This window comes from Tamandua tetradactyla, chromosome 13, assembly GCF_023851605.1.
Source record: "Tamandua tetradactyla isolate mTamTet1 chromosome 13, mTamTet1.pri, whole genome shotgun sequence".
In the NCBI taxonomy this organism is placed as follows: Eukaryota; Metazoa; Chordata; class Mammalia; order Pilosa; family Myrmecophagidae; genus Tamandua; species Tamandua tetradactyla.
The window spans coordinates 52,225,898-52,252,746 of record NC_135339.1 but is presented as its reverse complement, the minus strand read 5'-3'; the positions used below and the strand labels follow the sequence as shown (position 1 = coordinate 52,252,746).

General features: G+C 34.7%; 1 protein-coding gene across 15 annotated transcripts in view; it reads left to right on the top strand.

Moving 5' to 3' along the window:
• Positions 1-26,849, top strand: part of EXOC6 (exocyst complex component 6) — a 250,477-nt gene that overhangs the window by 69,017 nt on the left and 154,611 nt on the right. For 13 of the 15 annotated variants that reach the window (XR_013161620.1, XR_013161621.1, XM_077125426.1 and 10 more), the window contains 7 exons: positions 1,287-1,458; positions 2,718-2,765; positions 2,855-2,945; positions 5,595-5,640; positions 12,123-12,327; positions 21,559-21,714; positions 24,433-24,501. Coding sequence is in view for 13 of the 15 variants with exons in the window: in XM_077125415.1 (XP_076981530.1) it covers positions 1,287-1,458; positions 2,718-2,765; positions 2,855-2,945; positions 5,595-5,640; positions 12,123-12,327; positions 21,559-21,714; positions 24,433-24,501 (787 nt within the window). In the remaining 2 variants the exon portion in view is untranslated. Of the gene's footprint in view, positions 1-1,286; positions 1,459-2,717; positions 2,766-2,854; positions 2,946-3,489; positions 3,601-5,594; positions 5,641-12,122; positions 12,328-21,558; positions 21,715-24,432; positions 24,502-26,849 lie in introns of those variants that run through there. The other 2 variants (XM_077125425.1, XM_077125424.1) reach the window with 2 other exon arrangements.

The following is a 26,849-nucleotide window of genomic DNA, read 5'->3' as shown; positions in this document are numbered from 1 at the left end:
TAGAAGAAATGGAACTCGAACTAAAACCTCAAACAATGGGCAACAAATGGAGGGTTGCAGCTCAAAGGTCCCTTTAGGTTCAGTAATTTGCTGCAGGAGTCACAGAATGTAGCAAAGCTGTTATTCTTGTGGTTGCAGTTTATTACAGTGAAAGGATACAGGTTAAAATCAGCAACAGGAATACTGTGTAGGCAGGGTCCAGGAGAGTTCTAGACCTGAGGTTCCAGTTCCCCTTTCTCAATGGAGTTGTGTGCAACAGTGCTTACTTCTCCCTCAATAATGTGTGGGAATGTGTGTAGATTGTTGTCTACCAGGGAAGCCTTGCCCCAGCCTTGGGTTCCGGGTTTTATTGGAAGTCAGTCACATAGACACGGCTGAATGCCTGAGTGGCTGACCTTATGGTAGGTATCCAGCCCTCCCAGAGGTAAAGCTATACCTCCTGGCCCAAGGTCTGTTCCATGAATCACATGCTTAGCATTAACTATCTGGCCAGGTCACATCACCCAGTTAAATAAAAAAGCTTGACATCGCAAAGCCTTAGAGGTTATCTCCCAGGAGCCGGGAGCAAGGGCCAAAAAACCATTTTGGGGGGCAGTGTTGGTCCTTTACTGTGCAGGGGTGGGGAGAGGAAAGGAGGGAGGCATTGCCCTTTGTGGGGAGACGCGTGAGAGTAGGAATGTGTGTGCTGTGTTTAGAGGTCGTTGTGGATACTGCAGTATGGCCTTATGTTTGAGAAGGTGACTTCTGGAGCCACCCTACCAGGATTCTATCCCATCTGTCACTTTATAGTTGCAGAATTTAGGGCAGTTACATAATTTGTAATTCATCTTAAAGTAGGTTTTTATAATAACAGCGCTTACTTCATAAGCTTGTTGTGAGGACTGAAGAGTTAATATATAAAATAGCACTTTGAACATGGCCCGACACACAGCAAATGTTATTGAAATCAAGGATTTGTTCATTATTCATTCACTCAATGATTCTTTTTTGAGCACTAGTGTCTTAACAGCTCTGTACTAGGTCCATACCTCCTGAGCTTTAGACCTTTGCGCCCAGGTACCTACTGATATATTTATGTAGAGCGCTTGTGGATCTTTTAACATTAATATGTCCAAAAAATTAATGTTTTTTTACCCAAATTATTTCAAGTAAAGGCAAAACTATCAACCCAGTTTATCTGTTCAGTGTTTTACCTTAGGATATCAGCTGTTACAAGGATTGGGCTTAAAGAATAAATTTTGGGGAATTAGGAAGTTAATTTTAGCTTTCTTTTTATATACATACAGGTCTGTATATGATGATCAGCCAAATGCGCACAAGAAGTTTATGGAAAAATTAGATGCTTGTATCCGTAATCATGACAAAGAAATTGAAAAGATGTGTAATTTTCATCATCAGGGTTTTGTAGATGCTATTACAGAACTGCTTAAAGTAAGGACTGACGCAGAAAAACTGAAGGTAAGAAATATGTTAAAATTCTATTTACCCTTGTTCTCATTAAATTACTCAAGTCTTAGTTTATAAAAGCATATGTACAAGTCAGTAAATGTGCTATTTTCAATAAGTGAAATAGTGTATGTATTTGGGAGTGCTCTTTATGCTCTATTAACACAGTTGTCATGCAATGACAGAAGTAATCTCTTTTTTTCCTAAAGCAAGTAAATACATTGACATAACAGAATTTTCCTCATTCAGGGAAATGACCTTAAAAAAAAAAAGCATGTAACGAAAGTCCTGTTTGCAGTTTTAGAGTTCTTTAATATTGATAAACCTTATAAAAAGCTATGCTAAAAACCTTTTAAGAATTTATTATATATGATTGTATTCTCAAAAATTTAAAAATATTGAAACTTTAAAAGTTTAATAAACAATATATAATTTTCTTAAAGGAAGTTGGTCTGCATTTTCTGCCATAGAGCAAAAAATTATTCAATGAAACTTAATTTTTTTTCTGTCAGATTATAAAACATTTAACTATCTGAATTGTCCTGTTTTTCTTTCCTTACATTTGGAGAGCTTAGCAGACAGAATGACTCTGGTTCACCAAAGGTTATGATTAGAAAACCACTATATAAAGGATATTCAGATAACAAGAGACCAAATACAGCATCAATGAGGTCACTGAGCATCTTTGTTCAGAAATTAATGAGATTTTTAATAAACCAGAATGTGCTTCCTTACTATGATGACCTAATGAGTCACTTAATATGTGGGAAAACTTGAGGTTGAGCTTTGCTTGCACCTGCAGCATTAAAATGTTGCGTTGGATTGGAGATTTCTGTGTTTGATGTTAATCAACCACCCAGTGTTTGCATTCAGCAAAGTATGCATGTTTAATTACCATAAAATGCAATCACTATTTCCTACAGACAATGAATGGCACATAGACCTCATTGAAGTTATCAAAAAGGACCAGTGGTCAATTGGGTCGGTGATTTGAATTGTTTGACAGACTTAGAGAAGCAAGTAAAGTTCAAAAATCCTGAGTAAATTTGAGAAGTTTGCCACAGAATCTGTTAAAAAGAACTGTCATAAGTAATTGAAGTTAACAAAAGCCCTTTTCAGTCAAAAGTTCAAGTTCAAGCTGTAGAGTTAATTTGAATTTGCATTTCATTGTTCTAAGTTTGTCATGAAGCATGATCTTATTACAAGGGTGAGCAGTTACATCAGGGCAGTTTTATGTATATTTGTCTAATTAAGGTGAAATTATTTTTAAGGTACAAGTTACTGATACCAACAGAAGGTTTCAAGATGCTGGAAAAGAGGTAAGAAAATGATACATTACTTGTGTGTACTCAATATAGACATTATTTAACTATTCATTTAGAAATATGAGTGTTTATTCTTTTCTAAGGTGATACTCCAAACAGAAAATATTATTCGGTGTAGAATTCAGCAGAGGAATATTACAACTGTTGTAGAAAAATTGCAGTTATGTCTTCCAGGTGAGTTAAAATTTATCTGTAATGCAATGTTTGGCTTGGTAAAATTAAAATTTAATGATAACATATAGTCATTCTTTATTATGGGAATTACAGATATTTGGTGACTGCCTCACAACAAAACTCTTAATTATCATCCTTGTCTACTTTTTTCCCTGAATTTTCATAGATTTCTTGTATTATAAAGCCCCTGTTTGATTTGCCACATCAGTATCCTAGAACAACCTCTATCTTTCTGTTTCCTCTCTGCCTAGATGTCCCTTTGTCCCTGTTCTCCACCCCTTCCCCCTCTTTTGTTTTTCCTTAGAATGCTTTCCTTTGGGACAAGTGATTACATTTTCTTGCCTGTGTCTAATTTTTTAGTTCTTAATACCATTATTTTCTGTTTTTCACTTAAGCAGGTTGTTTTTGCTTTCCTCAGAAACTCATTTTGCTGATAAGATAATAAAACATCAAGAAGTGCTAGTTCTTTTCCCTTATTCTTCCTTACCTATCCTCCTGTATTTTGGGAAGACTGACTTTTTAGTTTTTGATCTCTATTAGGATTCACATATTACTGGGACATCAAATAAATCCTGAAGAAACTAAACAGTATTTTCTTTACTTGGATTTAATATACTTTAAGTTGGATGCCTCCTGTTCAAACAAAAGGAAGCAGGTATATGCCATTTTTTTCTTAATATAGCAAGCTAAATCCACTCCTGTGTTCCTTTTCCTTTATTTTTTAAGGAAGGAACCTGAACCTCCATATCTAGGGCAGTAGAACTAAATGTTTTGTATAATAGTTATATAATAAAAATTTTGCTTAACCTACAAATTATATGTCAAACTGTCAGCAGATTTTATTGGCTGAAAAAATTATATTATTGTTTTTCTGACTTATGAGAATCGTTTTTCTTTGTTTTAGAATCACTGAACTTCTACTTAGCTTAACCTCTGATTGACCAGAGCTATTTGCGCATTAGCTTTGAGTAAATAAAATATCTGCTTCTCTTAATAGATTTTAGGGTTAAGATGCCTACTTCTTTATGGTCATATTTAATAATACTGTTTGCCACCATCAGACACATTGTAACAGCAAGAAAGATGGTCACTAAATTTGAATACTTTATTCCTGTCTGGTAAGCCTGAAAAATTGGGTAGTGATGGAGTGAAAAAGAGTTGAATTCAGCTTATTCCCTTAGTGAAGTATTTGAAATAGAGAAATAAAGAGAAGTAGAGATTGAGCTTTTGTTCATGCTGCTGTCTTTGCTTTCAGAGCTAGGCAGCAACTTCACTGAGCTCATGTGAATCTTGTGTTCCTAATAGCCATGTGCAGCCTACCTCCCTTCCTTTATCCATTTTTCTATCCAATTACCCATTCAAAAATTTTTTGTGTGTTTGTCAGGCATCATTGTAGATTTTGAAATATAAAGTTGAAAGTGGCATGGTCCCACCTCTGAAGGATCATACAATCTAGTGTGAATAAAGATAATTAAGCCATCAATTACAGTACAATTGCCTAATTATTCCTTGGGTTAGGAAGAGTATAGAACAATATTAAAAAGTCACAAAGAAAATACTGCATTTTCTTGGTGAACTAATTTATTGATTGTTTTTGAGGAAAGCATTTTCATATGAAAACAATATGGAATACAAGATAGATGTGATGTTTACATGAATTATTGAGATAAACAGGATATTTCAAAGCAAGTTTAATTTATAGCAGTGGTTTTACATTCTTTCCCAGGTTGTGTTCACTCTAAAGCTTTGATTGGAAAATGTGAGGACTGCATTACAATATTGGGGCTTTGATAAGATATGCATAGGATCCTGTGAGTCCACAGAGTTGGGGCTGGTTCATTGCAGTTTTTATAGTTTTTAGACAAGTAAATAATATCTTTTATAAATTTGGAGAGCCCTGAGTAGCACATGGGATTATAGAAAATTTGGAAAAATTATTGTCTATCTCTGTGATCTAGGAAAACATGAATTGCTTGATAAGACAATAATAATTTACTCATTTTATAATTTGAAATTTTACCAAGGATGCATTGTAATCCATATGATTGCATTAAAATCATTTTTGCTGTCAGTGTATCATCTAGCTGAAGTTTGTAACAATTCTGTTGAATAATTTCATTTCTGGTTCTTTGATAGAAAGGATAATTTCAATAAAGATGCTTTGTCATATTTAGTTCTGTCTTTCATTATATTTTACTCTTTACTGTAAGCTTTTGAGGTTTTTCTTTCTATGTGGATTTGTGTAAATTTTATTTATGTTGAATTATAATCTTACTATTTTATTTGGTTTATTGAATCAAAATCAATCAGTTTTACTGTCATTCAATGTTTTCTCTCAACTAACTACTACCTAAACTCCCAGCTCCAGTACAGAGAAGAGGTACTAGTGAATTTCTGAATAGGGTAATTGCTAGTAGGTTAATGTCTTAATTACAGGCATCAATATATGCAGGTGTTCCATGTCTCTGCTGTAATGTTCAGTATATGTAGAAGTGAAAATATGGTTTCATTTACTTCAAGTATAACATTTTGTTTGAAAATATCAGCCTAAATCGAAGTGTAGAGAAGACTGATGAGTTTATAATATACTCTTCATCTCAAAAATATTTTTACATTGGAAGTTAAAATTGTGTTATATTTTTAATGCAGTGCTGGAAATGTACAGTAAGCTAAAAGAACAGATGAGTACAAAAAGGTGAGTTGGTTTCTTTCCTAATTGTTTTTAGTAGCATAACTTACTGTAAATTATAGTGAATCATGTGGTATTTTGCTATCCACCTTAACTATTCTTTATTTGTACAGTTTACTCATCAGGATCATCCAAAAAAAGCATTTCTTAGCCATTTATTTGCAGATCCTTGCCCTGTATTTGTGATATCAGAGATTATTTATATTAATATAGTAAAATATAACTGAAAGACAATGGAAAATATTAATAAACTTACAAATGTATTAATATAGCATCTAATCGAGGGCTAAATAGGTGTTGTGAGTCCACAAGAAAGCAAAGAGTGGACAGTTTATTTTGACAAATGGGCTAGTGTAGTTCACATTCTTTTTTGTTTGTTTTCACATGGACAGGCTCCAGGAATTGAACCCAGGTCTCCAGCCACATTCCATTTTATAATACAAATTTGATACATGGGAAATGAAAAAAAAAAGTAGTTTAAAGTAATTTATTGACAAGAACATAAGCTGTCATGATGTTTAAAATGTCTTAGAGAATAAGAATTTTTAAATAATAGGAAAACCACAATAAATGAGACATTTGAAATAGGGAAATAATTTCTTCTTCATTCATTAATAACTACTTAATTATCACAATCTATTATATACGAATCCTTAGTTAAATCAAAGATTTGTGTATGTCCTACTTCATAGTACTACATTATTACCCCTAAAGCTTTCCTCCTACTCCCTGCCAGTCATTACCACCCAAAACGGGATATAGAGTACTCCCAGATTCCCTCATGCCCCTTACCAATCACTTCCTCCTCCTTGCTCCAGAGATAACCACTTCCTAATTCCTAACACCGTAGATTAGTTTTGTATGTTTTTAGGGTTCATACAAATGGAATCATCAAGTATAAAATGTTTCATATTTGATACTGTTCAACATATTTTTGAGATTCATCTGTGTTGCGGCTGCAGCTATTGTAGTTTGTTTCTTATCATGCTGAGTGGTATTTGGTTATAAGAATTTGTTTATCTATTCACTGGTTGCTGGATATTCAGATCATTCCACTTTCAGGGTGTTGTAAATATGGCTGCCATGACTCATGTCATGGGTTACACAGAAAACATATCACATTATTTCACTTCATATAACATAATAGAGACATTATCAAATCATTGCCATTACATTTTTCCTACCCATGTCATCATTAAATATGTTGATTATAACCAGGTGTATATTTTATTCATTTATATTAAAATTCTAATGATTTTTAAATAGCCAAGATAAAATTTAGATGGTGTACTTTTAAAATTAGTGGTGATATTTTGAGGCAACAATTTTCAAAATATAATCTCTTTGACAATATAGACTAGAAAACCAATAAATACCTTTTGAATGTATTGTCTTTTCAACTTATTTATGTATGTCTTTTTTTTTTGTTCACAAGATAGTGCCTTTTCCTATTTTTCATATCCAGTTCATTGTGAGGATATAGAATACTTAGTAATTTTTAAAAACCTTACACCTACTCTGAAATGGATTTGTGGTGGTGAATATTATTGTAGGAAAGTGATATTTTTGGAAAATCTGGTAGCGGTAATAATTATGGCATTTTGGCCAAATTATAGATGCCTTCTGTGTGTTCCAGTTTTCCCATATGTAAAATGTTACTAGTAATATCTACCATAGAATTGTACCTCATAGAAGTCTAAAGAAAAGCAAATTATGAATATGAAAGCATATGCGAATTCCTAAGGGCACAGGCTATGCTTTACTAATTAAATATTTATTGAATTGAAAAATCACTCTTCCAGTTCCTATAGGGCACAGGCTATGCTTTACTAATTAAATATTTATTGAATTGAAAAATCACTCTCCCAGTGGTTTTTCACCTGTTTTTTTTTTTTTTTGTGACACTTAATAATGTTTCTTTTTTTTTATCATTACTAAATATGTAGTTGTGGTCAGCTATTTCTCAGTGAGGACAGACAGAAGGGAATGGGCTGGAAAGAGATTCATGATGCATCTAACAAAAAAAATGTTTACATTAAATAGGGCTTTGGTGGGAGGATATGAAGTCCCGCTGTGTATTTTTGTGAAGGAATGAGTCTTGTCCAACTAGAGAATCCATTTCCAGTGCCAAGGGGACTGATTTCAGCAGCTTTTGGGATCTCTCAAGGATGATCGTACAAACACGTAGATAGAGATTTATGTTCATATCTAAATTGTTACTTTCCAACACGTATCAACTTGATTGTAAAAGCCCAGACAGGGTTGGGGGTGTATTGCAGGCTCTGGGCTGCCTTGCGTGTGCAAAGTGGATGTTAGCTGGGGAGGTAGGGGAGGAGGGGTGAGATGCTCAGTCTCTACCTACTTGGACCCTTGCACAGGCCCCTGAAGACGGGCATTTGGCATCTGGGATTGAATTCTGGGGGGTGTGGAGGGTTGAAGTGAGCACTGGGCAGACAAGTTCAGGACGTGACTTAACAGGTAACTGCTGTATGATAAAACATTCAAGGAAAAGAGCTGAGGTCAAGGAGAGAGGGTACACCCAGTCTTTCTGCTGAACGGTCTAATCCTTGCCTTTAAATATCTGGATGATTCCTCAGAAGCAATTGTGCATGATCCACCTCTTCAAACCCTTCCTACCAGCCCTGTCAGACACTTATAATCCCTCCATGGAAAAGCCCTGACATTTACCCTTGTCCCTGCCCAGCCAATAGTTCCTTCTCCAAGTTAAGTTCTGATTCCTTCCCCATGGCCTGTGTGGTTTCAAGAAAGCTGTAACTCCCGGCGTGCATCCCTGGCACAAATTCAGCAGGCAGAGCTGTGGTCCCAAGGCAGAGACAAAGACTGGGGCTAAACCAGTCTTTGTACCACAGTGGCCTGGTCCCAATGCTTGCTCCCAGCAAAGAGGTTAAGATAGAAAGGGCCACACGAGAGCACCCATTCCTCCCATGTCTTTCACATTTCTGCCCCACAGTTTGTCTCTACCTCTACCTTCTTCCCATGTGGGCAGCATCCAGGACCCACCTGCTCTCTATGGCCTTTTGTGCAATGAAATTTTATATGTGAACATACTTTTCCCAGCTAATTCCTTCTCTCTGTTCCTTGCTGAGTCTCATCAAAGAGAAGCAGGGCCAACAAACTGTGCCCATCTTAGGCAATATTATGACGGCTGACACAAAACACCTGATGTCTAGAAGATTTCTACACACTGCACCATGTAGGCCCTTCGGGGGTGAGCATCCCCACAGTTTGTCCCACCCCCTTGCTTTTCCCTGACATCTAGACCAGCACCCACATTGGTCACTCCGTAGCAATATGTTGAGGGAACAACAGAGTCCTGGCTCTACTGTTCACTGGTATATACTTTGGGCAAGTCATCAAGTCCTTTACATTCCAGGGTCTTCATCAGAAAATGGTGGTAACACACTATTGGTGAGAATGTTAAATGGTATAACAACTGTGGAAGGCAGTTTGGCGGTTCTTCAGGAAGCTAAGTATAGAACTGCCATATGACCCAGCAATACCATTGCTAGGTATCTTCTCAGAGAACATGAGGGCAAGGACACAAACGGACATTTGCACGCCAATGTTTATAGCAGTGTTATTTACAATTGTGAAGAGATAGAAACAGCCAAAATATCCATCAGCAGATGAGTGGCTAAGCAAGCTGTGGTATATACATATGATAGAATATTATGCAGCTGTAGGACAGAATAAAGTTATGAAGTATGAAACAGCAAGTATGGAACCTTAAGGACATTATGCTGAGTGAGATTAGCCAGAAACAAAAGGACAAATACTGTATGGTCTCACTGATATGAACTGACATTAGTGAATAAACTAGGAGAATTTCATTGGTAACAGAGACCATCAGGAGGTAGAAATAGGGTAAGATATTGTGTAATTGGAGCTGAAGGGATACAGATTGTGCAACAGGACTGATTGTAAAAACTCAGAAATGGATAGCACAATACTACCTAACTGTAATACAATTTTGTTAGAACACTGAATGAAGTTGAATGTGAGAATGATAGAGGGAGGAGGCCTGGGGGCACAAATGAAATCAGAAAGAAAGGTAGACAATAAAGACTGAGATGGTATAATCTAGGAATGCCTAGAGTGTATAATGATAGTGACTAAATGTACAAATTTAAAAATGTCTTTGCATGAGGAAGAACAAAGGAATGTCATTACTGCAGGGGGTTGAAAATAGATGGTAATTAATATTTTAAAATTTAACCGTATGTCTGAGACAAAAGCCAAAAATGTTTATTTGGTACGAAACTTATATTTTGACTAGTGCAGTTCCTAATATAACTTGTGTGGACAGCTTAATTGAACACCATAAGTACTTGGAAGTTTGAGTAGGGCATAAGATTTTGTAGGTTCGTTCAGAGTGATGCCCCAATAAATCCCAGAGTGATTTGAATAGTGAATAAAATAGAATTTTCAAAGTCCCCTTTGGGGAATGGTGAGAAAGGGGAAAAATTCAACTTCCCCAAGTTGAATTCTTGATATTCTCACAAGCAGTTGGGATAACCAAAGCAATAGGCTGAGCCCCCAATCTTGGGGTTTATTCATATGAAACTTAACCCCACAAAAGATAGGTCAAGTCTACTTAAAAATAGGCCTAAGAGTCACCCCCAAGAGAACCTCTTTTGTTGCTCAGATATGGCCTCTTCAGCCAACACAACGAGCAAACTCACCACCCTCCCCCTATCTACATGGGACATGACTCCCAGGGCTGTGGACCTTCCTGGCAATGTGGGACAGAAACCCTAGAATGAGCTGAGACTCAGCATCAAGGGATTGAGAAAACCTTCTCGACCAAAAGGGGGAAGAGTGAAATGAGACAAAATAGTGTCAATGGCTGAGAGATTCCCAACAGAGTCGAGAGGTTATCTGGAAGGTTCTTCTTACGCATTAAATGATATCACCTGTTTAGTTAAGGTGTAAAGGAGAGGCTGGAGGGAACTCCCTGAAAAAGTAGAGCTGTGTTCCAGTAGCCGTGTTTCTTGAAGATGATTATATAATGATATAGCTTTCACAATGTGACTGTGTGATTGTGTAAACCTTGTGTCTCATGCTCGTCTTATCAGACGAGTAAAACATGGCATAAAAATAAATAATGGGGGAACAAATGTTAAAATAAACTTAGATTGAAATGCTAGTGATCAGTGAAAGGAAGGGGTAAAGGGTGTGGTGTGTATGAGGTTTTTTCTGTTGTCTGTTTATTTCTTTTTCTGAATTGATACAAATGTTCTAAGAAATTATCATGATGATGAATATGCAACTATGTGATGATATTGTGAATTACTGATTATATATGTAGAATGGAATGATCGTTTGTTAAGAATGTTTGAGTTTGTTATATCTTTTTAAAACATTTTTAAAAATTAATAAAAAAAAAAAAAGGTACAAGCAAAGAAAAAGAAAATTGTAGGAGCACAAAGTACCCAGGATGTTTGAGATTGTGAATACATCTTCTTTGAAGGGAACCTGGTCCACTGCTCTCCTGTTCTGCCGCCATCAAGAATGGGTGATCACTGCAGTTACACTCGGTGGTTGTGGGGGTGTCCTCATTGCCAGTCCCATGACCCTTACCTCTTTATTTTGGCTGAGCAGATGACAGGATGAGACAGATTCTGGTGCTCTCCTACCCCTGTGTTAAGATATAGTCACATAAACATTCTTAGGATAAGTGTGATATCAATCTGTCATGTCCTGCTTTCCTGAATCTTTAGTTACAGGAGGGCACATCTTGCTATAAGTTCCTATGTACAGAACGTGGTGAGCTTAAATAATCAGTTGTGGGGGTCTGGACTTCTTCTTTCTCTTGGCATCCCATGGTCTGGGGCGGTATATTATCTATTTCTCATAGATTGCATCTGGCTTCTGGAGCTTGGGAGCGGGCAGTGGAAGGGACTTGGCGGCATAATGGGGCTGCCTCCAGCAGAGGCAGCGGCAGCAGGTGCTGCTTGGGGCAGCGTTTCCTGGGTGCTCTCCACACCAGGCCCAGGCATGGCCAGGCAGTGATGTTTCTAGTTTCCTTATATAACTGTAAATTTTTCAAAAAAAATCTTATAAAATGAATTTTACCATAATTAAGTATGCACTATGCATCTTTTAGTTGGTAACAGTTGTATAAATGGGACATATGTTATCAAGTGGCATGTAGAAGAAAACTAAATATGGCAACTCAGAAATTTGGAACTATTATCCATAAAAATGTAAGTTTTGTGATGATTATGATAATAATCATGATGTTTTAGATTTAGATGAAGTAAAAATAAGGAAATTATGTATGTCAATGTAAGCCATGAAATTTCAGCCTACAATTTGTTCATAGGCTTATATTTTGTGCTTAGTAAATAGAAATCAATGTTAATTTTACTTATTTTAACTATAACTATATCCATTTTGATGTGAATGTTTTATTGATTAATATTTGAACTTACTTGTAAAATAAAAATTTTAAAAACTTTCCACAGGTATTATTCTGCTCTGAAAACTATGGAACAATTAGAGAACATATACTTTCCCCGAGTTAGTCAATATCGGTTTTGTCAGCTAATGATAGAAAATCTTCCTAAACTCCGTGAAGATATAAAAGAAATATCCATGTCTGATCTCAAAGACTTTTTGGAAAGCATTCGAAAACATTCTGACAAGATAGGTGAAACAGCAATGAAACAGGTAGGATTAAAAAGGAGAATTTAAATTTAATGCTCTTTAATAATCTAGAAAGTAGAATGTATCCAAAATTTACTTTTTTATATATAAAATGCTTATTTTGTTTAGTTTTTTCTTTTCTTATGTCTCTTGGTTCTTGTTTAGAATGGATGTCATCAGGTTTTTTTTTTTTTAATTTATAGTTATTCTTTTGTTAAGTTAATCTAGCTGAAATTCATCAGTTACTGACAAGCTGACCTCTCAGCAATTTCTCTCTTGTATGTGGTGTTGTGTTAACCTTTGTCAGCACCCGATCCATTATAGAATTTAAGAAATGGCAGCCACAGAAGCAAATGCAGCCCATCTATGCTAAGGTCCTGTATTGCTCTCTCTCTCTCTTTTCTTTTTTTTGGCATGGGCAGGCTCTGGAAATTGAACCTGAACCCAGGTCTCCGGCATGGCAGGCGAGAATTTATATTGCTCTCTTTTTAAAACAAATTGAAAATATTTCCTTTGACTTAAAACCTGAAGCTCAATAAAAAAAGAAAAACAGTGGGAAAAAAGGTTTGGCATTATAAATATGCGCTATGTCTATCTTTGGAGTCAGCAGTTCTACTTGTATTTACCAATGAAAAATGAAAACATGTCTTCATGATGTTCACAATAGCCAAAAATTGGCAACAGTCCAAATAGCCATCAAAAGGAGATTGTATGCACAAATCGTCGTTTATTCATACAACGGAGTACTACTTAGCAATAAAAAAGAATGAATCACTGATATATGTAACCACATTTATGAATATCACAGACATTATACTGAGTCACAGAAACTGGACACAAAAAAGCACACCCTGTGTGGTTCCATTTATATGAGTTCTAAAGCAGGTAAAACTATGATGAAAAGAACCAGAATAGGGAGATTGCCTGGCTAAGGAAACAAGGGGATTTTCTGGGAAGATGGAAATATTCTAAACAATGATTGGGCATAGTCTGTTTATTAAAATTATACAGTTAAGTTCTGTATATTCAGTGTATGTAAATTTTACCTAAAGAAAACTATAAACAGTAATTGAGGTGGGATGGGTAGATTAAGATATAGGTGAAACAGGAATGGGAAAATGTTAATTGTTGATCCTAGGTGATGAATATGTGAAAATTCATTATAGTAATCTGTCTTTGTATTTGAGATTTCTAGTAGAAAGCTTGAAATGAGTGTAGTGTAATAAAATAAAATAAAATTTACTGTTCGTACTCCCAATAAGTGCAATGTCAAATAAGTACAAAAGTGTTCAACATGTTTCTTAACTCCTGATTTCTTTCCACATATTGCAAACTACTTTGGAGAAGTCTATATTTTACTTTTCTATAAGATGTCATCAAGACTGTTGTCAAATCAAGAAAATCAGAATTCAGTATTTAAATCTTTTCCTTATTTTAACTTTTTAAAATATTATCTATCAATTAGTAATTTCTTTTATTGTTGATTGTACCAGATTTGTACAGTGGTACACTCTATGTTAATTTTCTTTGTTTAATTGATTGCTTACTTTGAGGATGTGTTGATTTTGATAATTCTTTACTGGAATCAATTTACTTTCCTAAAAGCAGAAAATATTTATTATATAGGACCTGTGCTCTACAGTAATGTTTTTCAAAGTTGTTTCGTTTTTTCTCAGTTGTAGTTAACTCTTGATTATCTATAAACGGACTGTAACAGATTAGATTTCCGCATTTTTTTTCATTATGAAAAATGATGTATGTACAATAAAGCACTAAATTTAAAAGAACACAGCAACAGTTAGTTGTAGAACATATTTCAGAGTTTGGAATGGGTTCAGTTCTACAATTTTTTTTTTTTTCTTTTTAGCTGCTCCAGGACCCTGAGGTTAAAAGAAATATCAATATAATGACTCAGCAATCATACTCATTTGTTAAACCCAGTCTTCTCTGTATAATTCCACCTTCTCCTTTGAGCTTTCTCCCAGGCTTTAGGGATATTTGAGCTATGACCATTTTAACTTTCTCATGTTGGAAGCAGCTATCAATAATATGGGATAGGGGAATGGAACTGGGATAGGAGAGGATGGACCCTCTGGGTTTCAGGAAACTTATCTGTCCTAGCAACCCGTCTGGAGGTTGTAGGTTTCTGGAAAATAAACATAGTGCATGGAACCTTTGTAGAATCTCAGATAAAACCCTGGGTGTTCTTCTGGGTTGGCAGGAATGGTTTTGGTTTCGTTTTGGCAAACCATGATAAGTAGCAGTGTCTAGCTGAAGCTTGCGTAAGAGTGACCTCCAGAGTAGCCCCCTGAATCTATTTGAACTCTCTCAGCCATTGATACCTTATTTGTTACAATTCTTTATCCCTTTCTGGTCAGGACGGCATTGTTGAGGGTTAGATAGGCAATTTAGGAGATGATACGACTTGGAAGATATAAGATGATATGATATGAGGCCGGAGTTCAAGAAAAGAATCTAGAGATTCTGAATCCAGAGACTGATTATTCCAGAGCATTCTCAGTGGGTTAGGAACGCCCCAGGAATGGAGGGTTTAGCAGAACCATAAAGTTGACTATTACCTCATTGTTAAGCTAGAATAAAGTATGGGATTTTGTAGTATTCCTCTGAAGTGATCATCTTTCTCCTCCACTCTTACACTGCAAAATACTAATAGGACTGATATGTTTTATGATAAAATTTCTCTACTGTTTCTTATCAGTCTCCTAAATTGTGACTCCGTGCCGCTGATGAGGTGTGTTCTTCCCCGTGGGAGTGCTCGTCACTGTTACATTCCTTGCCTTCAGTATCAGTCTTTCGAGTATATTTTCTTCTGTCACTTGCGAACAGATTCTGTGCATGCCCTGGGAGTAGAAACAAAACTGCTCTTTCCACCCACGCAGTCCACCAAATTATGAACTCTAGGATTTGAGGTTTATAAGAATTTCCTGCTAGGAGGGACTAGTCTCTCCTGATCCTTCACAACTTTTGTCTTGCAAAAGTAATCAAGCTCTTCCACCTCACAGTGTACTCTTAGATCTTTCTGTAGAGAAACCATTCCTAATCTTTCTTTTAGGATTTTTTTTCCTTACAACTTCTGCTTTAGGAAATGTCTTCTACAGAGTTGAAAGGTTAGAATATTTCTTTTTGAAAAGAGCTAGAGTCTTTAAGATCTGATAAAAAAAAGTTGTGTTTTTTTTCTCTCTTTGTACCTCTTCAGGCTTCCTTTCCGTTTCTTGTGTTTTTCAAGTATTGGAAGTGTTCTGGAGTCTCTCATAAGCTCTGGTCAGTTTGTTAGAGTCAGTTTGGATCTGGACTCTCCTAGGTGGCATATGTGTAAACCTTGTATTTTGCAAAGAAACACCCTCCTTTGAGTGCTCTCTTACCCTGTGCTTAATTCCATTATCTTATGTCCTGTTTGTGGACTTCTTGTTATATCTTCACTTAATATCCTGTAGGTACCTCAAACTCCATATTCCAAAATGAAACTCTTTGTCTTCTCCCTAAATGTTTTTCCTATATTTCCTATCTTCAGATCAAAGTATTTCCTGTTTTCATAAGCCAGAAACATAGGAGTTCTTTTACATCTTTCAGGAATATTTATACTCACTGTAATTTATTACTAAGTCCTTTCAGTTCTACGTCTAAATATCTCCGGATTCTGTTCCCTCCTCTCTACATATCTGGAAAGCTGTTATATCTGATTAATTGTTCTCATTGTCTTTAGTCTTTTCTCTATTAGGTTATTGTCCAAAAATGCAAATGTTACCATATCATTTCCTCTACAATTCTTCTGTGATTTCCAGTCACCCTTTACATAAAACCCACATTTCTTAGTACGAAATGAAAGCCTCATCTCTTGAGGTTCCTTTCCCTCCCATGCTGTAGCAGTATTAGATCATACATAGGAATTTTGAATACACAAGCTGCTTTCTGTACCAAGAATGCATTCCTTTCTTCCAAATATCCCAGTCTGATGAATTGCTGCTCCCTCCCTTCTCTCCAGTGGCTGGCTTAAGCACACCTGTCTGTGAAATATGCCTCCCTCTTCCTCCCACCTTCAATCCCTCTACTACCGGAAAGAGATACTTCCTTCTTCTTAGCAGAGCATATATCTATTGTAATGCTTGTCGCACTATGTTATAATGGCTTATTTTGTGCAGTTGTGTGGAGAGCCGCCTCCCGGGTCAGGCCTAGTGGTCGCGCTGCAGCCTGCTCTAGAGTTCCCCCCGCCCATCGAGTGAGTCAAGATGGCGCCCGCATCCTGTTTCCGCGTATGACGTACGCGCCCACCAACCCTATCTTCCAATCACCTCTGTATACGTGGCACTAACCTATTGGGTTTGGGCACAGTATATAAGAGGTTACCCGGACAGGGTGGGTGGAGACGACCCGCAGGGAGCCGTACCTGACGGCCGCATAGAGGTTGTTCCCCCGCGGGGCATCTTGTCCCGCGTGGAACCTGTAACAGAGAATGCAAGCTTAACTCCAGTAAAGGTCTGTGCTCACAACCGTTGCGTGCCTCGAACCCGTGTTTGTCACTCGAGTCGGTTTGCCTGCGCCTGTCTCTTTCTCCCCTCCTGTTCCCTTCGCCGGCCGGGGATCAGAAGCCGAACGAGACGGCTGCGGACACAGTTGGACTGTGAGTTCTTTGAGAGAGGGTTTATGTCCTATTTATTTTTGCCTTCCTGGGATCTAGTACTGTGCCTAATATGAATGGCGCAAAAATTTATTTTAAAAATGAATTTAGAGCTTAGTTTTAGAGTCTCTGTGGAGAATTTTTAAAGTAGAAAACACCCTTGCACTTTTTTTTTTTAATTTTAATGTGAACACATTGACTTAGCATTAAATCTCTAAAATTCATATTCATACTCTAATATTTTCTATACTTTATTCCCTGGCATATGAATTATAAATCTCCTAGGAGATAAAATATATAATATTTTCTAGCTCAGTGGAGGACAGAACTATTTTTTTCAAGGAATATGTATTGATACCATGTGAAACATTATTTTATTAATAATACAATTTGGAAGCAATCCTCTAAAGAATTTTATATTCTGAGTACATAGAATTATCTACAAAGTTAGTTTGAGCACAGAGAGAGAAAGATATTTCTCTTTTTCTCAGTGAGTAGGTTTATGGTGGCAACAGAGGAGGAGTAGGGGTAGGGATTTTTTTTTCTAAGTACAAGCCTTTGTAGGGTAGTCAGAATCAAGGTCTAGGTGAGAGAAGAGTCAGATTACTGCACATTGCATTAGCAGTCCTGTATCCCTTACAGATAATTAGCACTCCTGTATCCCTTACAGATAATGCACCCCAAGAAAGGCAGTGAATAGCCTTTCTACATGTTAAAGGAACAGAGTAGTTATGATCTGAAATCCATCAAAACAAAAGAAATGTCCCGTTGATATACAGTGTATAAGAAAATTCAAATTCTGGGATTAAACCTATATATTTTTCTATTTCTGGTAATGAAGTTCAGATAGTGATGTATCTTTAAAATGTATAAGAGAAAGTGTAGTGCTCCTCAACTTCTTAGTCATTAAAAATAGTCGTTTTTGTAGAAGTTAACTTCTGAATTTTTAGTCTTCAAAAAATATGACATTTTCAGTGGGAAATGAAATAAACTTGCAACTTGATGCTGTAATTCCTTCTGTGAGGTTTCAAGAAGTTGGATTTGTGACCAAATTGTGTACCAGACCCTCTAACCAACACACACGCATATGAACTCAGTAGGTATATGGGTCCATATATTTCAAGGCTTCAGACAATTAACTTTTTTTCTCTACAGATAACCAATTGGAATAAAGGCAACATATTTTATGCACAACCATGCATGTATCATATCTTATAAACTTTCTGGTATTTATAAATTTATGTGTCTGTTTTTCCCCTTGAAAAAGAATTAGTAGTTATTCTTTTACAGAATTTTGACAGTGGTTTAAACCAAAGGTAATTAAAATAATTGAATTACAAGTTTGACTTGAATCATTCAAGGGAAGAGAAGTGTAGATTTTGGTAATTTAATAAAGCTAATAAGCCTAGAAAATGAAACTATAAGATTGTTTTTAAAATTAACATATTCAAGGGATTGTAAGGCAAGATTGAAAATTTTGGTAGATCATTGATAGCCAGAAAGAGAACTATCTGGACATTTTAGAACTGAAAATACAATAACAAATTAAGAACTCATTGTATATATGGGTCACAGATTAGGCATAGCTGAAGAGAAAACTAATGAACCAGAAGATGGGTCAGAAGAAAATACCTGAATAGAGGCTCAGAGAGACAAAAGGATGGAAAATATAGGGAAGAGTTTGAAAGAGTTATGAGATAAATGAAAAAGTTTAATGTTGTGTAATTTCAATCCACAAAAGACAAGAGAGAGAGAGAATAGGCTAGAAACAATATGGACAGACCTTGAAGCCACACGTTCAAAATGTGTTGTGAATTCTGTGAAGATAAATACAAATATATCTTACTTCATAGTAAAATGCTGAAAATTAAAGATAAGAAGAAAAGTCTTTAAAGCAGCCAGAGGGGACAAATATTTTACCTTGAAAAAGCAACAATAATGCCAATAACTGACTTCTGAACAGGACCACTGGAAGCCAAAAGAATATGGAATGATATGTTTGAAGAGCTGATGAACAATTATTGATCTAGAATTATATACTCAGCAAAAATATTTTTCAGGAATTGTAAGTGAAACGAGGGTATTTTTTTTTCAAATAAACATCTAGAAAATTTTTAACCAGTAGACTTGAACTGAAGGAAGTATTTGTTTTTTTAGACAGAAGGACCATTATCCCAGTAAGAAGCTCAGAGATGTAGAAAGTGAATGGCAAGGGCAAGTATTTGGGATAAAATAACATATATGTTGATTATGTTCAGCAAAATCATCCTGTGGGATTTTACATATATATATATATGTGTGTGTGTATATATATATATATATACATATATATATATGTATATATATATATGTGTATATATATGTATATATATATATATGTGTGTATATATATATGTGTATATATGTATATATATATATGTAAAATATTATACATATTATACATATTATGTATATATATAAACAGCAGCATATAAGTTGGGAGGGGGATTCTTTTGAGTTAAAAACCTACTAAAGGGCAGGCCACGGTGGCCCAGCAGGCAGAGTTCTAGCCTGCCATGCCAGAAAAGTAGGTTTGATTCCTGGTGCCTGCCCATGTTAAAAAAAATCTATTAAATTATATTGTTTATAGGAGGCATATTTTACATATAAACATAGAGAAAAGTTGATCAAAAGGATGGGAAAAATATACCATGCAAACACAAACAAAAGAAAGCTAATATAGCTACATTAATAACAAAGTTGGCTTTAAGGCAGAAGTGTTAGTGGTGAGAGAAAGAGGGATATTTCATAGTGATAAAATATTTAATTCATCAGGGAGGTAAGCAATTCTAAACTTGTTTGCATCTGAGAACACCCTCAAAACAAAGAAAAACTTTTCAGAATTGAAAGGAGAAATAGACAACTTAACTATCATAATGAGAGAAGAAAAGAATTAGTTTAATTTGTTGAGGTGAAATTCACATAACCTAAAATTAATCATTTCAAATAAAATGAACAATTCAGTGGAATTTAGAACATTGACAGTGTTGTGCAACTACCACCTCTGTCTAATTCCAAAATATTTCCATCACTCTAAAATAAAATGCTCTATCATTATACTTAAGAGTAAAATTGCTGGCTCTTATGATAATTTTATGCTTAACGTTTTGAGGAATTGACAAGCTGTTTTCCACAATGACTGTACCATTTTATACTTCCACCAGCAATGCATGGGGGTTCCAGTTTCTGTGTAAACTTTTTAAGAAATATAACCATCCTAGTATATATGAAGTATCTCAATGTGGTTTTCATTTGCATTTCCTCACTAATGATGTTGACCATCTTTTTAATGTATTTGTTGGCCATTTGTAAATCATTTTGGAGAAATGTCTACAAGTCCTTTGCCCATTTTAAAAATTAAATTGTCTTTTATTATTGAGTTTTAAGATTTCTTTATGTATTCTGGACACTAGATCTTTATCAGATACATGATTTTCAAATATTTTCTTCCATTCTGTAGGTTGTCCTTCACTTTCTTGATAATGTCCTTTGATATATGAATGTTTTTAATATTGATGAAGTCCAGTTCATTTATTTATTTTACTTCCCATGCTGATATTATCATAGCTAAGTGTCTATTGCTAAATCCAAGGTCATGAAGATATACCTCTTTGTTTTTGTTTGAGTGTTTTGGTTTTGCCTGTTATCTTTAGATCATTGACTCATAATTAGAGCCTTTAACATATTCCCCTCAGTAACTAATAAAGCCAACAGAAAAAGATCTGTAAGGATACGGATTATTAAAACAATATGAACAAACCTGAATTAATTCATATATATACAGTACTATCCTATGATTTCAGAATGTATATTCTGAAAGTATACATAGAACATTTACCAGAATTGATTATGGTGTACATAGAACATAGACGTATACATAGAACATTTACCAGAATTGATTATGTTCTAATCCATAAAGCAAATATCATTAAATTTCAAAGGATTGAAATAATACACAGTATTTTCTCTGACCACACTGGAATTGTTCAGAAATCAGTAACATATAGATAACTAAAAAGTCCTTGTATGTTTGGAAATTAAGAAATAACTTCCAAATAATCCATGGTTCAAAGAAGAAGCAGCAATAATAATGAGAAAATATTCTGACCTGAATTATAATGAAAATATGTGTCAAAAATTGTAGGATGCAGCAAAAGTTGTGTTTGAAGAAAAATTTGCAGCCTTATATATATAAATTAGAAAAGAAGGACAAAATCATTGATCTAAGTATCCCTCTCAAGAAATGAAATAACAGCAAATTAAATTCACAAAAGTAGGAAGAGAGAAATAATCCAGTAAAATAGGAGCAGAAATCAATATAATAAAAAATAAAATACTATAGGGAGGATCAACATACCAAACATTGGTTCTTAGTCTTTTCAAATAATGTTGCTAAATCCCTGCAACACTATTCAAAAAGGAAGAGAGAAGACACAGATCATGAATTTAAAAAAGGAACATCACTACAGGTCCTATACCTATAGACATTAAAAGAATAAAATATAATGAACACATTTTTTGAGCTAATTTTGACCTTGATAAATTTTGAAATAATCCAAATTTTTCTTTTTTCCAAATAGGCTCAGCAGCAGAAAACTTTCAGTGTTGTTCTGCAGAAGCAAGCTAACATAAAATTTGGAAAGAATATGTGTATAAATAGTGACAGAATTCCAGCAGAAAGGAATGAAGTAGTATTGAAGCATGCTCTTGAGGAAGAGGATGAGAATGAAGACGAGGTGATGGGATTTCTTTCTTTATTATTGAATATTTTTTTCTTTTGGGTTGCAGTGTACATTTATATGACAATCTTCCCATGTATAAAAGGTATTTATGTAAATTTGTTTATAATCTAGAAATATTGTATTTATGTAAATTTGTTTATGTAACGAATATTAGACTGTATAACTTGACAAATAGGACATACTGTAGATTGTATTTGTAAGCCATAGCTGAACCTAGATGTTCTGCCATAATAAACAGTAAAAGTGCAAATCTAGTGATTTTTAAATTGATCACTCATTTATCATTTTGAACTATCTGTGGCAAGATTTTAGATTTTGTGATAGCTTGACCTTGCCTTTTAGACTAATTTTGGATAGTTAACCTTTTTTTCCTCCAATTGTGCTGAGGTACTACAAAGTAATTCTAAAATGATCAAAGTTAAGTTTTTTTATTTCTTAAAGTCCTGGTAAATCTGCAAGCCATGAAATTGTCCTTACGTATTTAATATCTTTCATCTCTATATCCAAATTCATTCTGTAGTCTTCCTGCATTTTTTACTCTCTCTCTCTCTACAAAGTCTTCTGTTGAGCCTATCTTCATGTTTTCCTCTGAATTCCCTTTGAATATAGTTAATATCATGGGAAACTTAATTATTCTCATTAGAAGATTTGCCTTGTCAGTAAGAGTTTAAGGACCTAATTGACACAGGAAGAACTTTTAGTTGATTGATAAAAGAAACTACATGAGTGTGTGTCCATGGCCTTCTGTGGGTGGGGGAACCACTTAGTTTCAGTATGTACGTTTTTACCATATGTTTTTAGATGATGCTGTACACACACACATGCACGCACGTGTGCATGGTGAATGTATGGTATAGTACTGAATACAGACAAATAAATGAACTTCTGTGGTTTAATGTCTTTGTAGTGTGAATCAGTGTGTCTTGATTGGTCCCTTGAAATTAAATACATGTTTCCGAAATAAACCTTTCTGCTCTTTCTTTCTTAATCAGTATTCAGAGGATCTTTATATTCTGTAAATTCAGAGTGGTGAAAACAGATTATGTCTTGCTACCTCAGTTTTTCTCAGCCTGTTTTATATAACTGTAACTGCAGGAACCATTATAGTAATGCCCTACTCCAAATCCATACTTTTAGAGTTACTTGGTTGTTTCCTTATTTTTATCTCTTAGAACACTCCGCTACTATTACATTGCATATCATTTTCTTTGTCTCTACTGTTAAAGACTCATGCTAGACTCTGCTTTATTTCTTTTCTGTTACAAGACTCCTTACTTTCAAACTTTTCTGTCTGTTCATATTAGCCACAATTTTAATCCCCTCAACCTAGCATATCATTTGCATTGTGCATATGAATCACATTCATAAAGAGTAAATCTTTAATTTAAATGTAGATTCCCATATCTGGAGCTGATAGAAATATGCTGTCTTGGCCCACTTCCCTTAATTAGTTATAACTCACGTCTTCTTATTATATCTAATTTGATCCTTTATTGCATATCTGTTACTTTTCCACTTATATATTCTATCTTCCATGTAATCTCCATATTATTTTGGTCAACTAGTTATATGTCTATAACGAGCTACTAATTCATTGTTTTTCAATTTTAAGTACTCTAACAAACTTATTTTTTTAAGTGAAGTTGTGGGTTTATAGAACAATTACGCATGAAGTATAGGATTCCCATGTATCATCCCACTACCAACACCTTGCATTGATATGGTACATTTGTTATAATTTATGATAGCACATTTTAAAAATATATATTTTTATTGAGATATCTTCATGTACCATTGTATCTAACGTATACAATCAGTGGCTCATGATATTGTCACATAGTTGTGTATTCATCAGCATGATTATTTTTAGAATATCACTCCAGAAAAAGAAATTAAAAAAAAAACCCTTACATCCCATACCCCTTAACCCTCCCTCTGATTGACTGCTAGTATTGCAATCTACCCAATTTTTTTTTTACCCCTTATATAATAACACATTTTACTAATTATACTATTAATTAAAGCCTATGTTTAACTTAGGGTTCACTGTGAAGTTTTTTTTAAAATTTGTTGTTACATATAGACAAAACTAATATTTCTCTTTTAATCATATTCAGATATGTATTTCAGTGCTGTTAATTGGGTCATAATGTTCGGTTACCATCACCACCATCTATTACCAAAACATTGCCATCATTCCGAATAGGAACCCTGTACATTTTAAGCCTTAAATGTACAGGGTTCACTTTGGAAAGTGCCGTGAACAACATCTGCAATACAGCTTATCATTTTTAAGGCTTTGAGAAATTCTAAGAGCTTGTATGAATTTTCTTAGCTGGCCATATCCCAAACTTTTTTAGTATGGTGATTATTTTTCTTAGAATAATAAATATTAAATGCAATGTGAGTAATGCTGCTGTAAGTTCTTTAAGGTATGTGAAAGCTTTTAAGAAAAGCCTTAACTTTCCATTTCCTATCCCCCACCTTGTCCTCTAGCAACCTATACTCAGGATTCTGACTCTTTGAGTTTGCTTATTCTAATTGTTTCAAATTGAGTGAGTTCATACAATATTTGTATTTGTCTGGCTTATTTCACTGAACATCATGTCTTCAAGACTCATCCAATATTGTTGGATATTGGATAGTATATTATCCAATAAAGGATTAATAATTTGACATATCAATTTAAAAGAAAATGGTTTTATTTTTCAGGTCTTAACTGTTCAGGATCTTGTTGATTTTTCTCCTGTTTATCGATGTTTGCACATTTATTCTGTCTTGGTAAGTATCTTTTGGTTATATGCGTATTATGTGTGTGTGTGTATATATATTAATGCATTTTAGGCCTGCGTTTTGGTAAGCTGACCATAAGTTCAGAGATCTGTAGCTCTTCATGCAACAAATGTTTGTGAAATATCCATTGCGTGTAAGGCATTTATTTTTTTTTAACTTTCAAATGATATACCACTTCATGTATATATAAGAACCTTATAGTAGCGTACTTCTGTTTCTCCCTTCTTGCCTCTGTGCTTTTGTTGTCTAACATTTTACCTCAAGTAAGTTATTTCTTTATATATTTGTTCCACACTATGTGTTCTTATTTTTGCTTAGACAGTTGATTATTTTTTATGACAGCTTTATTGAGATATAATTGACATACCAAAAAAATTCATCCTTTTAAAGTATATACTTCAGTGTTTTTTTAGCATATTCACAAATGTGCAACCATTATCACTATCTAATTCCAGAACATTTCATTACCCCCAAAGAAACCCCTTACCCATTTACGGTTACTCCCCTTTCTTCCCTCACGTCAGCCCCTCGGAGCCTCTAATCTCTTCCTATCTCTGTGGATTTCCTATTCTGGACATTTCATATAAACTGAATCATATTGTATTATTTCTTTCTCATATGTGGAAGGTTAGGTTATTGATCTGACATACTTTTCTTTCTTAATATAGGTGTTCACAGCTACAAATTTTCATCTGAGCACATTAGCTGCAATCCATATATTTTGATAGGTTGCATTTTAATTTTATTCGTCTCAAAGTATTTTCTGTTTTCTCTTGTGATTTCTTCTTTGATGCATTGTTTATTAAGTGTATGTTGTTTAAATTTCACATATTTGTAAAGTTAGAATGGGCATAGCCCAAACACCTCTAAAGAGTGGGAGAAAGATAAAAAATGATGGTGGAGTTATACAGAGAAGGTAGGGTTTAACAAATGCATAGGGTTGCTGAATCATTATATTGATATTTCTTTTAGTCTCCAGTATCTTAGAGCAGCTACAAGTGAAAACCTAAAATTGTAGAATTGTAACCCATACCAAAGTCTGAAATCTTTTCTACAACTAATTATTGTGATGTGCTTTGAAACTTATTGATTTTTGTGTATGTGTTATTTTTCACACAAAAAAGAAAAACTAGTTGATTGTGATGATAAAAAAAGTATGTATTCCTTCTAGCCTCCAATGTTCTGGAGCATCTGAGATGATGGTATGGTAACCTATGACAAACTCTGGGATCTGTCCTGTAACTGCTTGTTGAAGAGTGCTTTGAAAACCATTGCTTTTTTCTTACTTTGCTTTGTATATATGTTATATTAAACAATAAAAAAAAGTTTTAAAAAATTCTACATATTTGTGAAATAAAAGGGTTCACTTTGGAAAATGCTGTGAACAACATCCACAATATAGCTTATCATTTTTAAGGCTTTGAGAAATTCTAAGAGCTTGTATGAATTTTCTTAGCTGGCCATATCCCAAACTTTTTTAGTATGGTGATTATTTTTCTTAGAATAATAAATATTAAATGCAATGTGAGTAATGCTGCTGTAAGTTCTTTAAGGTATGTGAAGGCTTTTAATAAAAATAATTTCTAGAGCATCAGCTTTTTCCTGAAACTGATCTGTTTGGGAACCCCAGCTTGCCTTCACAATAGATCTCATCTTACTGTGGGTATTCTGCTCAGATCCCCTTGATCCCTTTTTATAAGAGTTAGAAGAACCTGGGAGTCTATTACTACTACAACCCAACCCAAATTACTAGGGTTATAATTAATCATGGTGTGTGGGTATGGGAGTTTGCAAGTAGGTCCCTTCCCTAGACTGGGACAACGCTGAAGGCAAAATTTGAACTCTAAAGTTTTTCATGGGATCAGGCTAAAGCCTGCTTTCTTGTAGATGTTTTTTGCCTGAAGAGTGTGTTTTTGTTTGGCTTACCCTTTTTCCCTTTCTTGCTTCCCTCATTTTCTTAATCGTCTCCCTTTATCTGGCTTTCTTCAGCATGAGTGATCAGAGAGACATATGCCCCTTGTCAAAAATCACTTGGCCATAAATGAGAAGATTGTTTTTCTGAGTTCTCAGTTTGATTTCGTTGTTGTATATTTATCTATCCTTGTGCCAGTATCGTGCTGTTTTGATTACTGTGCCTTTGTAATAAGTTTTAAGGTTGAAAGTGAGTCCTCCAATTTCATTCTTCTTTTTCAAGATAGCCTTGGCTATTTGGGGTCCCTTACAGTTCCATTTGTATTTGATGATTGGCTTTTCCATTTCTGCAAAAATGGTTCTTAGAATTTTGATTAAGATTGCATTGAATCTTCACATTGCTTTGGGTGATATTAATATCTTAA